We start from the raw sequence: 17,136 nt of genomic DNA on the forward strand, positions 1-17,136 counted from the left end.
TTAGCTCCTGAATCCATCCCTTCTTTTTTTTTTTCACCCCTTCCCACCACTGCCCTAGTCCATCTTTGCCTGGACTTCTGCAGCGGCCTCCTAAGGGTCTCCCTGCCTCTGCTCTGGTCCCCTCTATCCCCTCTCCACCCAGCCATCAGAGGGAGCCTTCAAACACCAAACCTGCTTAAAACCCTTAAACGCCGGCCCGCGCCCTGAGGATGGACTCCAAATACCTTATTATCACCCACCAGGAACTGCCTTATCTGGCCCCAAGCCTCTCCCCACCTAGATCTCCTACAGCTCCTCAGCCCCCAAACTTTATGTCCCAGTCACTTCTTTCAGTTCCCCAAATGCACACGCTCTCCCTCTTGCCTTCATATTCACTCTGCCTGGGACGCTCTTCCTCTCCCAGCCCCTGGCAGATCTCAGTTGAAAACCTCTTCCTCCAGGATGCCTTTGCTAACTACACCTCCTGAGTGTACTCCCACCAAACCTATGTTTTACCTCTCACTGCCCTTTTCATTCTAACTGCCTGGCTCTATCTCCTCCACCCACTCACCCACCATCCCAACTAGACCCTGAGTTCCCTAAGGGCTGGACGGTATCTGCCTTGTTCACGCTCTCAACAAAAGCACAGCAGGCACTTAGCAAATACTTACCGGATGAATGTCAAGCACTTAGAGCACGTGCAAGTAAATTTGGCTATTATCAACATTTTTTTGACACAACCTTTTCCTAGCTCTCAACCCACCCCACCAGAGAGGTCCAAGCATACAAGAGCATCTGCTCTGGCTGCAGAAGAACAGGCACACTTGGGATTCTATCGGACACCTCGGCGTCTGCTCCGCCTACCTCCCGGGAGTTGCGCACGCCGGGGATCCACCTGGGACGCCGACGCCACGGCCCATTTAAGGATGGAAGGGGGCGGGCCCGAGAAGGCTCCGCCTCCGCGCTGAGGTCAGCGCGCACGGCTACGTGTGACGCTCTGGTTGCCGCAGAGACGCCCCGCCCCCGCGCGGCGCTGCGGAACCGGAGCTCCGGGCGGCGTCGGCAGCGGCGCGGGAGGTGGCAAGGCCGGGACGCCAGGAGCCGGCGCGGCGACCGCAGCGCGAGCGGTGGAGACAGAGCAGACCACGACGAAGGCGCACAGGCAGCCGGGCCGGGCCGGGCCACGGGGAGAGCGGCCGCCGGGAAGCGGGCGGGAGGCCGGGCGGGCAGCGGGCAGCCGCCGAGCCGCGAAGCGACATGGTGCTGCTCAAGGAGTAGTGAGTGTCCGGCCGGCCGTGCGGAAGCGAGGAGGAAGGGAGAGTCGGGCATGACGACCAGGGAGGCTGATGGCCCGGCAGAGGGGATGCAGCGGCCGGACGGGGCCCGAGGGGATGGAGGGCGCTGGATGGGCTGTAGGGCGGCCCAGCAGGGGCGGAGGGCACAGTGAGGACCGGACGGGGCCTGAGATGGGGCCAACGGGGATAGAGAGTGACGGACAGCACCTGAGGTGGGGACCAAGGGGCAGTGAGGGCCGAATAGGCCTGAGGAGAGGACGAGGGGACAATGAGAGCCGGACAGGGCCTGAGATGGGGTCAAGGGGACAGTGAGAGCTGGACAGGGTATGAGGAGGGGCTGCGGGGATCGAGAGTACTGGATGAGATGTGGGGTGGTCCTACTGTGGGTGTGCGCTGAGGGCCGAAGGGACCAGAACTGCAGGAGTGGCTGAGAGGACCGGTGGGAGAGGGAGGAGTTGTCAGAGGGGCTGATTGAACAGTTAGGCAAGGGCAGGCAGGGCTTGAGAACTGGCCCGCGCTGGGGAGAGTTTTGGGGACTGAACAGTACTCAGAGACCCTGGAATATCAGATAAGAGAGCTTCAGGAATGGAGTTGAGATGATGGGGAGGAGTGCTGAAGGGAACCTAGAGTATGAGGAGTGGCTGCCTTAGGTATCAGAGAAAGGGCTGTAGTAAGTGGACACAGGAAAAGGACTAAGGGGTCAGGGCCAGCCTTGGGTGACAGGGGAAGGGTCTAAGGAGATAGCAGAGGGGACTGATGGTGTGACGTGCTCAAGTGGTAGTTGCAGAGGAGAAGGTAGTTGGAGAAAAGCTTAGGATGATTGCTTGGGACTTGGGGACACTTGGGCGAGGAGTCCAGAAAATATTGGGCAGGGGCTGAAGTGATGTGAGGGAGTTATGGTGATGGAGAGGGATAGGATGTTACCAAGGTAGAGAACAGTTTGGAAAGAGAGTAGGTCTGTGAATAAATATATGTATTATTGGAGTGCAGGTGGGGGCAGGGGCAGCCTATCTCTAGGAGATTCTCAGTCTTGGTGCAAAGAGATGAGGAAATTGCTTTGAGGAGTTGAGGAGGTTCCCGTAAAGCCATTAGTTAAGGAAAGACAGTGAAGAGTGAGGGAGTTCTTCAATAGTGACTGGGGGGTGGGAAACTGGTGACTTCTGGAAGGAATTGCAGAGAGATGGGCTTGCTCCTGAAATCCAGGGGATTGGATGACAGGTGGGGATGTTTGGATTGCTAAATCTTTCAAATACGAGATGATCCATCCCTGAAGCTCATGGTTCCAAGTAAACCTCTCAGGACTTTTTTTCTTTTTGCAAAGAGGAGAGATTGAGTGTGTGACTGCAGAATTTACAGTGAAACTGTGCTTCCCTGGAGGGGAGGGAAAGTGGGCAGCATTGGGCCAAAAGCCCAGGGAGTCCGGAAGCGGGAGATGTCCAAGTAGAGAGCAATTGTAGGAACTCAGTTGGTGGCCAGGCAGGGGTGCAGAGAGCTGGTTCCATTTTGTCAGTGAGGGCGCTTTGCCCCATCCCATCCAGCTTACTCCTTGGAGGGATTTAGGACATTTAGGACATAGTGTGGAGCTTTGGATAACAAAGGGAGTGGTGACCCAGGTGTTCTCCCAGCTTGACACCTCATCTGAAGAGCATTATTTTGAAGCCCCTCCACCTCTGTTTCTTGACATCCAGTCCGATGTTGATCCAGCCAGAGCTCGGAGCTTTATGTCGTGAGGAGGAAGAACCTTGGGGTGCTCGCAGGAGAAGAGCATGGTGCACTTTGGATTTCCATCTTGACTGTCCAGACAACAGGCTTCTCCCATTCTCCTCATCTTTTTTCTTATTCCCAGATGAATCCTAGAATCTGTAGAAACCCATAGTTTTATAAAGAAAGTCAGGCAGAAGAGGGAGGGGACCTTCAGAAGAGATCTGAGTGAGTTTTGAAGAGAGGTCCTCCCTTCCCATTCTTTATTCTCTTCCCCTTGAAGCCTGCCAGGAAAAGGTCCAAGGTTCCGGGGATGCAGAGACTGCTTGGCATCTATGTTTCTTTCCTGCCCAACTTGTGCCTTGTGCGTGCTTGGGCACCTGTGTGCATCCCCGGGCGGGGGATCAGGTCGGGGGCATCCGAGACACTTGGCTATGGCTGCAGTGCCGCAGCTCTGGGAAGGGTGTGAGTGAAGGTCACACTGAAGTGAGCACAGCTCCACTCTCGGCCCAGCACTGCCTCTGTGGCACTATCCTTTGGAATTGCACCCTATTGCTGCTGAAGTGGTTTTGCTCCCAAGGAGCCAAGGAGAAACGTCCGGGTGTGCAGCTTACAGAGGTGTAAGCGGCCTCAGAGCATCCTGTCAGGAACTGGCCGATGCTGGTCTCTTTTGGGAGAGGCTTGGTGCCCACCCTGGCTCTGAAGGTTGTCCCTGTTGATTTTTCTGACACTTCCTCTAACAGGATTCTCTTTGATTTGATTTCTGCAAAGTCTTGCGTGTGATTTTTACTGCTGTTCTTGAAGATAAAAAGCTTATTGTTTTCTAGGAAGTTTCTTCTGAAGGTGCAGAAATTGTGGCCTCCAAGTTGGAAGTATTTTTCTGCACCATCGGCTTTCTCTAATGAGAGGAGAGCATTAGTAGCAGCATCCAATAACCTGCAGGATTTACGTTATTTGAGTCATTCTGGAGGAGGGGAGTTAGCAGGCAGTAAAGACTTGGAGCCCATTTTGTTATTTCTGCTACTTTTCTGCTTGGTGTCTTACCTTTAGTGTGATGTTTTTCTCAGACCCCTCTGTGTGCTCCTTGCTACCTGGGGGACCTTTGTGGAACTAGAAAATAGTGAGCGGACTATTTAGCAGCCTGGAGCAAGGATCCCGAATGGTGGAACCACTGCATAGGAAGGAGAGCACAGCAGCTCATGCTTCACCAAGCACGCAAGATGCAGGAGGGCCAGTGGGTTCCAGCTAGGGTCTGGGAACTGAGCATCTAAGCCTGGGAGCTGGCTTGATTTGTATGAATACAACCGAGCATTTTTGTCTCGGCTCTCTGACCTCGCAGCTTTGAACTGGGGGTTGGCTGTTGCTCTGCATTACAAATGCAAACCACTCAGAGGAGTGCCACTAGCCCTCACACTTCTGTGGAGTTCTGACCAGTGTGGGGACTTTGCTGGCCATTAGCTTCTCCGTTAGGTTGTTGGTGGTACCTCTAATAATTGCTGGTCGTTGAAATGAAGGAGAAGGGAAAGAAAGTGATCAGTTGAAGTGCCTTTGGACAGCGCCTGGAGGTCAGGACACAGTTGGGTGTCCTCTCTTGGTGGCTTTGTGATAGTAGCTTGTATTGTAATATCCTGCTCCAGATCAGAGATGGTTGGTGCATGCTCTTATGGTAATTAAGCCTCCAAGGAGCTTGGCCCCTTCCTAGCCTTTCACCTTGAGGGCTGTCGTTGGGAGGTTGGGTCCACAGAGATATAACTCCCCAGGGCCTGATTCTTTGGGTCTGAATTGTCATCTTGGCTTCAGAGTTTGCAGGGATTGGGTCCTCCTATGTTAACCTCTCCGTTTTACTAAATTCATTGGCAAGTTTTTCTAGGGAAGCTATTAGTGGGGGAGAGGGAGAAGACAGCTCCAAATGTGAGTCAGAGGCCTGGGAAGTAGCTGGTGGGGGGACAGGTTTGCACTGAATCACAGGGTTCTAAATGGGATGCCAGAGGGGCACAGAGGTTCCTAGCCTCGAAGCATTCAGGGGGCCGTTCTCTGCTGGATTTTTGACAGTGAGGATAGTGTTGTGTGCAAAAAAACAATTAATACTGTTCTAAGATGATCCTTTAAGAGCTTTGGGCAGGTTTTAGAGCCTGAAGTTGACACTGTTTTCCCTCTCTTGTTGACACTGTTTTCCCTCTCTTGTAGTCGAGTCATCCTGCCTGTGTCTGTAGATGAGGTAAGTCCTTTTTCTTCATTTTTCTTCGTAGTTGTATATAATTGCTTGTGACCATTAGCTAAGTTGGACTCTTTGTATGGTTTTCATGTTTATTCTAACATAGAGATAATCAGTACTCCATGTGAATTTTCCTGCTGCCACTTTCAGTTGAAGGAAGGTACTTACTTTGTATTTCGAGGCAACTGTGCAGCCTACCTCAAGCTCTTGGCATTCTGGATGACTTTGAATAGAGACTGAACCAGCCCTTCTTACCTGCTGGGACTGTGCCTTTTTGGGGGCATGCTATTGAAGGGATTGAGTGTGTGCATTTCTGGGACCTCTATGACTCAACTGGGAAGTGTGCATGGCTGTCTCTGGTTGTGCAACAAACCAGCAGGGCAGGAAGTCTCCAAGGCCCTCTCTAGCCACACGCTAGGTGACTACTGGGAAGACCAAGGCCCAGAACCCTCCTTTTATGAAGGCAGACAATAACAAATGGGCTTGGCTTGCCCTCTGTCCTTTTATGGTTCTTGGGCCTGACGTCCCTGTGTATGGGGATCTGGCAGGATTTGCCACAAGAAGGTTCATAGGCCTTGCTGACTCAGAGTTGGTCTCTTGGACAGCAGAAAACTGTCACAGAGCATCCCTTGTCCCACCCTTTCTCTGAACTTCCTCTGCTTTCCTCTCCTGACGCAGCCTTATTCTTTGCTTGTTTGTGAATCCACAGGCCCCCCGGCTTCCAGTTAAGCTCAAGTTTGAGTGAAGTTTGTCAGCCAGTCTTGTGCCCTCAGTCACTCTTTCTTGCAGCGTCAGCATGAAGCTCCTGTGATAACTTCCACTCTGTTCCAAATATGAAATGGACCTTTGAAAAATGAAATCAGGCCAACAGAGTCCGCAGCACACTTTATTTATTTATTTTTTTTTTAAATAATTTTATTTATTTATTTTTTCCCCCAAAGCCCCAGTGGATAGTTGTATGTCGTAGTTGCACATCCTTCTAGTTGCTGTATGTGGGACGCGGCCTCAGCATGGCCCGACAAGCGGTGCGTCGGTGCGCGCCCGGGATCCGAACCCGGGCCGCCAGCAGCGGAGCGCGCGCACTTAACCGCTAAGCCACGGGGACGGCCCTCGCAGCACACTTTAGATGAGACAAATATTCAAGCTTCTTGGCCCCCAAAGGGGATGGTCAGGCATTGGCAGACAATCCCAGAGGATTGTCTCTGGTGGTGGCCTGCACGTCTGATAAGAGCTGTGGAGACCTGTTAGAGGCCAGAGATGGACCTCTAACATAATCTGGGAATTCTCAGAAAGGAGGTTAAGAGAAATGAGACTGGGGAAGCTGGGGAGAGGGGATGGCTGGATAGATGCGGTGATCCCTGGAGGCACCTGAGATGTATGTGGGGCCTAGGAACCACCTGCTTGGGCTGACAGCTGTTGGCTTGGGGGGTCCTACTAACCTCCCTCCTTTGGGGGCCTTGTTATCTTTATGAAAAATAGCAAGTGATGATTTTCCAAATCAGGAGACCAAGCAGGAAGGCCTAGCATGTCCCTTACCCTGAAACTCAGCTCCTGGGGGATCTGATGATTCCCTCTCTGATGTACAGGATGATCCCACCCCCTCATCAGGAAGATGTCCCCCGGGAACCCAGGACTACCTCACTGTGGCATTTGGGGGTGAAATGGGTCTCTCTACAGGGAGTTTCTTGATGGAATGAAGGGTAGGAATGTCTCTGAGAAATGCCACAAACTCAGGAGAACCAGCACTATCCAGGAGCACTTCTTGGATGCTTTGTAGTGAGGTCAATGGGGCCAAGAATGGAGGGAAAGGGGAATTTAACCTTGATAGCATCCACAATTGGTGGGTTTTAGTTTGTGATGGTTTTTTTTGCAGCACTGAGGAAGTTGTGGTGGGATGAGCAAAACCTAAAGTCTAAGCAGACGCTTGGGAAGCAAGTGCTGGGTAGGATTCATCAGTCTGCCTGGTGCTGGTCAATCTGTTCTTAGTTAGAAACCACTGATGAGAAAGCAGTGCATGGCCTGGGTAGGGTTGGAGCAGGAGCTGCTGTTTTAATGGCTTGAACCTTAGTTCCAGAAGATCAGGAAATCTTGAATGGGAGGCTGAAGAAGAAACAAGTAATGATCAACCTTCTCAGAGTCTTTGTCAATAATCCCATCCTTTGTCAATAATCACAGTTCCCATGGGAATAGCCCAGCATCATGTTGGACTCACTTCCTAATTGGAGGCTGTGGTTTGAGCCTCTCGGAACTTCCTGATTTGGGGGGAAAAGAGAAGGAAAAGAGAAGAAAAAGAGAAGGCCATCTCTTTATAACCATCTGATGACCTGAATCAATATTTTGGGGTGGAATTAGCTTCTGGCTGGCCAGAGCCTTTGGCCTAACGCTGCCTAGGGTTTCTAGGCATTCTGCAGCAGAGCAAGAAAGCCTTGGCTGTTTGACATGGATGTGTCTACTAGTGGTTCCAGGCTCAGGTTGCCGCCCCCCACCCCCACCTACTGTGGGCAGGGCTGGTTTACTTCTCGCTTCCAGAGATGCATGGCACCATCCCCCTACGATACCTGGCCTCACAGGGCCCGGTGGATGGGACCAACAACTGTGCTGTTTTTCATGATAGGTTTCATGTCAGTGTCTGAGGCCCACCCAGTGCATCTTCCTGGGCTCCACTCCCAGATTGCCAAAGTGGTGGAGTCTCTGTTTTTCTTAGCTGGATGTCTTAGTTCTTTGGGACAAAGGAATAAATCTCAAGTGCAGGGAGCATTGTCCTAGACCTGAGCAGGCTGGAATCCCTGTCTCTTCGGGGGGCTCTTTATCTGATTTAATGGTCTCACCACCACCCCCACCTCCACCCCATCTGAGTCAGACTGCTTTTTGCTTTCCCAAGGTGAGGAGCCACTATGCCAAAGGGAACCCTCTGACATGAAAAGTGTCCCTCACTTGTAGCTTGTGGAGGCCAGTCTTACTTACTCCTTTGGATTAACAAAACTGCCTTCACTTGTCTCATTGGGATTAAAGGATCAGAATATCAAGAGAGATTAAAGGGGGAAGATGCCAGCCCAACAAGCTGATCCTCTTAGAGCCTGCCCTCTGATTCCTGCAGCTGAGGAGGAACCAAATGAAAGGGATTAGTGTCTGCTAGGGGCCCTTCCATAAGCAGCAACCCAGTCCCCTCCACCAGGCCCTTTCCCCAGCCTGCCCTTTAGGATTGCTGAGTCAGTGGTTAGATGTTCTTATGACTCTTCTCTGAAACAGAATTACTGCTCCTTCTTAGGATCCCCTGGCTCAGCCAAACCCTGGCCCACTTGATAGGGGCTTTCATGTGTGCCTCAGCCAGGGGTGGACTTGGAAAGGTGCAGAGACAGCTTGGGGTTCCCTGGGGGCATTGAGGCAGCACTGGTGTTGCTCAGGATTAGCAAGGTCAAGGTGACAGGCTCTCACCCAGATGTTCCTCTTTTTGGGGTTAACTGAGCCTTGATCACTTGCTTGGGCCTTTCTGTGGCATTTTGTCCTGTAGTTTTGCTTTGGAAGTTAGGGCTCTTTCAGCTTTGTGGTGAACAGTGAATTGTCCTGGTCTGCTGCTTCGCCTTCCAGACTTTGCCCAGAAATTTTCCTGCAGTTCTTACAAAGTTGCCTGGTAAAGCAGGCTTCCAAGTTTGAGGTGAAGCAGCCTGGGAGCTGCCTCTGAGCCTTGCTGTTGCAGGCATTGGTTCAAGTGGCAGCTGCCCAGAGATGCAGCCTCTCTGTTTTAATCTCAAAGGGAGAAAAACTCTTGTCTTTCACTCCTGGGAGTACCAGGAGCTTGGAGAGGGGGTATAGAGGGTGAGGAAAACCTTTATCCCCCACTTCCCCAACAGGTAATCAAGTGCCTTTTTTTCTCATACTCCCTGAACTGTTGTGCCTCGTGGCACTGGCAGATGTGCCTGGTGGCACCTCCAGATAGCTTCCCTCAGAGAGAAGGAGGCAGAATGGCCAGGCCTGGGCACTGCCCAGGTCATTCGCCCTAACATTGAGTTGTCCTGAGGGGGTCAGAGGAGGCCAGTGCTCTTGACTGGTGACTTGATAGGGCGGCATGTGACCCAAATAAAGGAAAACTAGGCTTTTGCCATCTAGTAAGTGCCAACATGCAGGGTGCACCCAGCCAGCACAGACTGAGGGGTAGGAATCTGTGCTATCTAATATGGGAAGCAGGGCCCTTGCTTCAGCCCCACCGGGAATCTGGAAAGCATCAAGTTTAGTTGCCTGCAAGGCTGTTCTCTGAGTTGCTGGCAGAGTGAGGAGGGGCCGGTCACTGGAGAAAAAGTAAGTAGATGAGCCAGTTTTACAGCAGGGGTTGTGGATTTCACAGAGCACTGGGCAACTTTCTTTGACAAAAAGTCATGTCGTAGAATCTGTTTAAATGAATGGGATAAAGAGACTTTTAGCAACAAACCCAGATCTTGTTTTAGGGTCTTAATACCAGAGGCAGGTGCAGGGAAAAAGCTACCTTGGACTTGATAATCTGTTTTCTGGACAGTGGTGTGAGGTTAAGTATTTTTCACCTGCCTCCTTAAGCCTTGAGGGAGGAAGTGAAAATGGGAAGGATGAAATTAAACACAGGTGATGGCCGTGGAACAGTGTTCACAGTTCCTTTGGGTGAATTTGGGCAAGGTCCTGTGTGAAACTGCAGAATGAGCTCCCAGATGAGGGGATCCCCAAGTGATCTAATTGGAGAGTTATCAGCAGCTGGACTGTATGCAACCATAAAGAAGATTCTGCATTGACAATAACTCCTGTCTCTTTGTTCCTTTAGTATCAAGTAGGGCAGCTGTATTCTGTGGCTGAGGCCAGCAAAAATGAAACGGGTGGTGGTGAAGGCGTGGAGGTCCTGGTGAATGAACCATATGAGAAGGACGGTGAGAAAGGCCAGTACACACACAAGATCTACCACTTACAGAGGTATGTGGCTGCGCAGCAGAGCCCAAAGGCGGCCTGGTATTGAAGTGGAGATAATGGATAACGGATAATGGTTGCTCAAGTTGCTTCATCTGTGAAAATGGGTGTAGGTGGTACTACTTTGCTCATTTAAAGGTATTTTTTTGTTTTTTGTTTTTTAATAGAAGTAATAAAAAACCCACTAGGCTCCTAGTTCCCAGAGGTGATAGTTTTTAGTTTCCTGTGGGCCTTTCCATTGTCTGTGAGTATAGAAGTAGACGTGTGTGTGTGTAAATGAGTGTTCATTTCCTTTATTGTTATTTTACATAGATGGGATCATACTATACATACTGGTCTTGACTTTTCTGATCTTTTGTTACTTATCATATCATAGCTGTCTTTTCCTCTCAGCGTCTTCTGCCTCATTCTTGTGAAGTCTGCATAGTACTGTGTTGTACAGCTGTGCTGCATGTTGTTTCACCAGTCCTTTCCTGATGTATATTTATAGTATTTCCAGATGTTTACATACAGTGCTCCAGTAAAACTCCCTCTGCACAAATCTTTTTTTTTTTTTTTTGGTGAGGAAGATTGGCTCTGAGCTAACATCTGTTGCGAATCTTCCTCTTTTTTTTTTTTTTTGCTTGAGGAAGATTGTCCCTGAGCTAACATCTGTGCTGGTCTTCCTCTATTTTGTATGTGGGACGCTGCCACAGCATGGCTTGATCAGCAGTGTGTAGGACCACGCCCGGGATCCGAACCTGCTAACCCCAGGCCGCCAAAGTGGAGCGTGTGAACTTAACCACTATGCCACCGGGCAGGCCCCTGCAAAAATCTTTTGATGTACTTGTGTGTGTAAATCTATAGTAAATGTTCCTAAAAGTGGAATTGCGGGGTCAAGTAATATTTTAAATTCAGGTAATATTTTAAATTTTGGTACCTCTTTTTGGATCAAGGGCATAAATATTTAAAAGTGAAACTTGAATTGATTTGTGTACCAAAGTCCATAGCAAACCACACAAATTTGCTCTAACCAAAACAGTAATATTTCAGTAAACTATAAGCTGACTCAAAGGGTATTGAAAGCCATAGTAAACATACACTAGCTTGAATGGCGGTTGAACCAAGCTAGTATCAGAACTATCCAGTACCGGAAAAAATAAACCTGATATATTTATTAAATTGTGGTAAAATATACATAACACAAAGTTCACCATTTTTACCATTTTAAGTTTAGTGGCATTAAGTATATTCACATTGCTGTGTGACTTAAACCTGCATCTTAATTTCTAGCCATTAAACTGAACTGAAACCAATTTCGTTTTCATTTGGTAAAGTCATCTTTGATTTAATGTCGTCTGCCGCCCTGGAGATGTGCAAGTGCTAGCCCAGAGGGGTCCAGGACTCTGTGAGCGAGGAGCCACGGGGAGAGCCACACCGTGAGTGGGGACAATCTCACCACGATCTTGTTTCCTTGCCAATGTCCTCTTTCCTCCATGCCTCCTCTTCATCCTCCTCCACCCCTACACTGAGTTGACTGCCTACCAATCTTACTGAGCTCTTAAGAGCTGATTAGAATAAGGCTCAAGATATGCCTTCCTGGTAGTGCATTTGTACTTTTTAAAGAGGACTTTCTTTGAAAAGAGGTAGTGAGGTTGATAGAAGGGGCCACTTGGTTCCTCAAGACACAGTTGGTCCAACCAAAGTGGCAGAGAGGAGGTCTGTACATGTGGAGGGTGGGACCTGTCTTGCCTTCTTCCTTACAAGAGAGGTGTAAACTTTGAGCTGCTACCACTACTCTTTCCTTAACCCCAAAACACCTAACTGCAAAGTAACCCATACCAACAGTGCTGGCTGCCAAGACCACCTCTCCTCGGGAGGACCAAAGCCTCCTTGTCAGCCATCTGGTTGCCCCAGTCAGAGACTTGGGTTCACCACCACCCTCTTCCTCGTCCCTCACATCAAGTCAAATTCTTTGGACTCCATCTCCTGAGTATTTCCAGGGTTTCCATTTCCCTCCACCATCTCTTGCCTGGATTACTACAGCAGCTCCTAACTGGTCTCGCTGCTTTCCAGTTCTCTGCACAACTTCAGGTGTTCTGTCCAGAAGACAGATCTCTTGTTCCCCAGCTTAAAAGCTATAGATGGCTTTCCTTTGCCCTTGGGATAAAGTCCATACTCTCTGACATGACCTACAAAATCTTTTATGATCGAGCCTCTGTGTGTTCTCTTGTAGTCCCTGCCTCATACCTTACACCAGCTACTCTGAACTTGTCTTTCTTTCTCCCAGCTTTTCCCACCCCACTCCCATCCTTTTGTCTGGCTCAGTCCTAGTCACTCTCTACTCTGTTCCTTTAATCCTAACTTTCCCTGAGGAGCCTGCCCATGCACCGTGCTTCCTGCGCCATGTTCTCACAGTGCTCTGCACCTCAGAGCCCTGTGCTCACCCACCATGGCACTGCCTGGCTAGTTGTACTCCCCACTAGAACATGAGCTCCAGGAGGGCAGGGGCCACGTCTGTGTGATTTGTGTGTGTGTCCTGGTGCCTGGCACATAGAGATCCTTCCCTGAGTGAGTGTGGCAGTGAGTGCGTGAACCTCCGAGTGTTGCTCCGAGTGCTCTGAGTTAGTTCTCTACTGGGTTAGCTCTTTTTTCTTAGGCCTCAGGCACTAAAGCTGATGAGATTGTTGGAGTGTGCTAAAGACTGCACAGATTGCCAGTTAAAAATGAAGGAAGAGGAATATATGCACTTTTTTCTAAACAAAATGGGAAGAGGGTGAAGGGGGTCAATTGTGACTAGACTTATTGTGGTAATCACTTTGTAGTGTATACAAATATCTAATTATTATGTTGTTTGTACACCTGAAACTAATATAATGTTATATACCAATTTTATCTCAATAAAAAAAAGAAAAATGCTTATACTGTATATGCTGTTCTGTAACCTGAGATAAGAAGGAATGAATAGAAGAAAATATTTTACCCCTGTGAGGCAGATGGCCCTGAGGCCCTCCTGGCCTCCCAGAACTGATGATAAACAGATCAGATCATCTTGGATCCCATATTCCAAGTTTGTCAGCCAGTCACCCTGGCCCATAAACCTAGACTAGTACATTCTTGGAGGTATCTCATCCTTGCAGTGTATGGTATAATGCCCTGGGCCCAGTGAGCTCTGGAAAAATGCGTAATGATAATGTAATGACTGATAAGCCGTGGCGGGTAGCCTGGGGTTTCACCTGCTGTCCTGTTCCTGGTCGGTGGTGGGGAAGTTGTGAGTGGATGGTAGTAGCCAGCCAAGCTGAGGTGTCTTCTGACAGGCTTCTCACAGACAAGAGTAACCTGCTTATCTCACGGAATCTTGCTTGTCAACTCCCTGTTGAAGAAGCTGGAGCTGTGGCCTGGAGAATTTGATGTAAAAGGCCATTGTCTTCTAACTCTCTCCTCCATTTCTCTTCATAACCCTTTTTTCTGATTATAGCAAAGTGCCCACGTTTGTTCGAATGCTGGCCCCAGAGGGAGCCCTGAATATACATGAAAAAGCATGGAATGCCTACCCTTACTGCAGAACTGGTGAGTGCAGACCTGGCTAGAAGCCAGAGTTTGGGCCCCAGGGTGGACGAAGGGTGTGGTCAGGTAGACCCAGGGGTGGGAGTGAATTGGGGTTTTGCGTCCCACCTTCATTTTCCGATTAAGCCAGTGAAAGGATGAGTTTAGGGACTCCCTCAGGCTGGTGGTGAGTGTCAGTGCTGTCAGTACCATTTGGCAGCCAGCTGGGTGGGAACCACCAGCTAGTCATGGCCCAAGATGCACAGAACCAACCGCTCTTATCTGGGGATGGTATGATAATTTTGATTGTTTTTACTGATTATAAAAGTAATGTTCTCTGTTTAAATTTTAGAAAATGCATACAAACAGAAGAAAATAATCACCCATGATTCTCCCATCCCTGGATAGTCACTGTTAATATTTTAATGTCTTTTTTTCTAGTCCTTTTTTTTAATGCTTACGTATACACATATATATAAAATCTTCAGACACATTGTCTAGACAAATTTTGGATCATATCATAGTAATTATTAAATTGCTCATTTTTACTCAGTAAATGGAGAACCTTTTCCCTGTCACTGTGTAGTCTGCTATTTTTAAAAATTTGTAATGGCTGCATAGTGTTCCATTGTATGACTGTACTGTGGTCTTTTTAAATCACTCCCTTATTGTTAAATACTGAAATTTCCAGTTTTAATGTGATATATTTGTGTTTGGCTTGAAAAGCAGTGTTGAGGCCCAGGGACTCTTGAGGCAGTCATAGGAAAGGACCTATCAGGTGACCTTCCTGCCCTGGGCAAGGGTCAGGCCTAGACACCAAGAAACCGTGGCAAAGGAAACATTGATGTTGTTGGGGAAAAGTGGAATAAGCCCAATTTTTTATGACAAAGGATTTAGAAACAGCTATTTCCCAAATATGTTATATAACACATAGAGTGTGCATGCCAGATTTTGGTGGGAGGGGGACAAGGAGGGGGTAGACCACTACTGAGAGCCGTGAATCGATGGCTTACGCTAAACTAGCATGTTCTGTAAGTTGAAGGTGAGAGTAGGGATGGAATTATTTTCTTAATCTTGGCCAGTCTGTTATCTGGAGTTTCTGGAAAGGAAAGATTTGAACCTCCACAGAGAGCTTTCTATTCTAGACATTCTGGGATTCCCTTTGAATAGTTCAGACTCTTAGCTTTCCAGGATTCCTAGGTCTTGAGGGCCATCTAGGAGTAGACCTCTTGGAGAGCCCAAACTGGTATTGATCCATATCCTGGGCCAGGGGGCAGCGGGGTGGGGGGCCTCCCCAGAAGTCCCCTGGAACTTGTCTGTGAGGTGTGTGGCCTTTCCCCCAGCCAACCAACATTTGTTTGCACAGCCAGTCTGTCTGTTAGGTTCTCCTACCAGCCTCTGCTTACGTGTACTGCTTCCCTTGCCTTATTTGTTGAAACCTGGCACTCCCTAGATTGTATCTGATGAGGGTGCTCCACCCATGTGGTCCTTATCCTGTGGACTTTGGGAATGACTAAGTCTAGAGCACCGGGCTCATTGCTCTCTCCAATGCTCAGTGTCCCCATACGGGTTCGAGAACCTTGTATCAGGAGATGAACAATCATTGGTGGGACCTGGGATGTATAACACTTAAGAGTTTTATTGCTGTCGCTGAAAATGCTAACATCACTACTCCCTAAGCATCAGACAGGAAGCTGTTAAATACTTGGAAAAGAGACATGCCATACTTTCTTAAAAGACAGTGTGCACTGTGGCTGGGTGTGTCTGGTCTAGGGCCAAAGGTGAATTTTCTCAATGTCTAAGAGAGTTGCACTCAACATGTGTCATAAGAACCCAAGCCAGCTTGGCATAAAGGAGGCAAATGGATAGCATGGACTCCTCCGTGTCTGGGGCAGGGTTCTGGGTACACAGCTTGTGCCAACTGAGAGATGCCACTGTCTTGTGTGTCATTCTGGGGAGATGTACTGCGGCTGACATGGACACTTTTCTAGACGCCCAGTGTTCATTCGTATATTGTCCTGATCCTTGGCCAAAAGGAAAAAAAAGGATAAAAGTAATTTCTAAATACTAGGTGAAGAAGAGAGGCGAGGAGTCTATACAAAAACTGAAATATAATAATGAGTAATGTACGCCTGAAATTTACACAATGTTGTAAGCCAATATGACCTCATAAAATAATAAAAAAAAAAAAAAAGAGAGAGAGAGGCAGAGAGCAGGTTAGAGAAGGTTGGTTTCTTCTGTGGGTGCTAACCTCACAGTCAGAATCCACCATCGTACTGAATGAGTATGTCGATTCTTAGATCTGTTCAGTCAGACACTTGCTCTTTTAAAATAAGAGATAGAAACAAGGAAGGCTACTTTCCAGTTCCCTCTGGGAGTTGATAAGAGAAAGATTATTGGTTCAAACATCTAAGCTTGGCCTAAGTTGATCAAAGTTTGAGGTGAGATAGATACAGGAGCATGGAGTAAAATTCTGCATGCCTTTTGGAAGGCTCTAACCTTCTTCTGAGTGGAATGAAGATGGATTTGGAATACTGTACTCATAATCAGCTCTCTCTGTCCTCTTACTTTATTTCTCTCTGTCTGTTTTCCCCTGAAGCTGATGGGTTGGGATGTGAGGAAGGAGGGAATAAGATGGGGGGTGGTCTGTGAATGAAAGTAGGAAGAGGAATATAAATCTTTCTCCTTTTGCCTCTCCCTCTAACCTTAACCCTCAGCTGGATACAGTCTTGCTAAGCCATGGTTTTAAAGTACCTTATTCGTCTTATTTGGAGAGCCCTAATTTCCAACTGCAAAGGGTTTCCTGGGACTTTTCTGGCGTGCTCAGGGTTGTAGTTTGAAGAAAAGGGAGTACTGTGAATGCAGAGGTATTTGTAGGGGCAAGGGAGGGCTAAAGAAGGTTTGAGGAAGATTGGTCACCCTAGTTAGCATTAAAGGCCAGGGAGGGTCATCACCCTCATAGGTTCAGAAACTTAATTTGTCAGAACTGAGTGGATCTGTTTCTCAGGGTCTCATAAAGACTAATGTATACAAACTCCTTATGCCAATATATTAAGTTATATTGAAATACAGAATTACTAATGAAACCAGATATTCCTGTTTGCTGATTAGGGCGTTCTTTCCTTCTGGACTCTTCTACATGGGAAACCAAAGTGTAATCAGAAAACCAACGTACTGAAAAATGTCCACTCACTTAAGTGATCAAACTCTTGTGGCTGTTAATTAGCACATTCTGTCCCTACAGAGGCCAAACTGGAAGAAGGTTGCTTAGAGAAGAGGGATTGAAAATCAGGTGGTTAGTTGGAGAACCTTAGTGGCTAGTGTCATCAAACCAGGCCAGCCTCACACTGCTGTCTCCACTCTAGGGAGGGGGCTGCCACATGTGCAGCCCAGACTCCTGCTCCCAGGACAGCACTGGAGAATTTCTGCCAAACTGGCCTCTTTGGATTCCCGCTCGATGGATATTGTAGACATCATTTCCCTTTTTGTTGACGT

At 48.4% G+C, this 17,136-nt stretch overlaps 1 protein-coding gene across 1 annotated transcript in view; it reads left to right on the top strand.

Moving 5' to 3' along the window:
• Positions 1–1,035: 1,035 nt before the first annotated feature.
• PITPNA (phosphatidylinositol transfer protein alpha) overlaps positions 1,036–17,136 on the top strand; it is a 38,037-nt gene continuing 21,936 nt past the window's right edge. The window contains exons 1-4 of the mRNA XM_058560144.1: positions 1,036–1,256; positions 5,163–5,193; positions 9,977–10,122; positions 13,574–13,665. Coding sequence (XP_058416127.1) covers positions 1,237–1,256; positions 5,163–5,193; positions 9,977–10,122; positions 13,574–13,665 — 289 coding nt within the window. The 5' untranslated portion in view covers positions 1,036–1,236. The remainder of the gene's footprint in view (positions 1,257–5,162; positions 5,194–9,976; positions 10,123–13,573; positions 13,666–17,136) is intronic.

The sequence above is a fragment of the Diceros bicornis genome, chromosome 18 (genome assembly GCF_020826845.1).
Source record: "Diceros bicornis minor isolate mBicDic1 chromosome 18, mDicBic1.mat.cur, whole genome shotgun sequence".
Taxonomy (NCBI): Eukaryota; Metazoa; Chordata; class Mammalia; order Perissodactyla; family Rhinocerotidae; genus Diceros; species Diceros bicornis.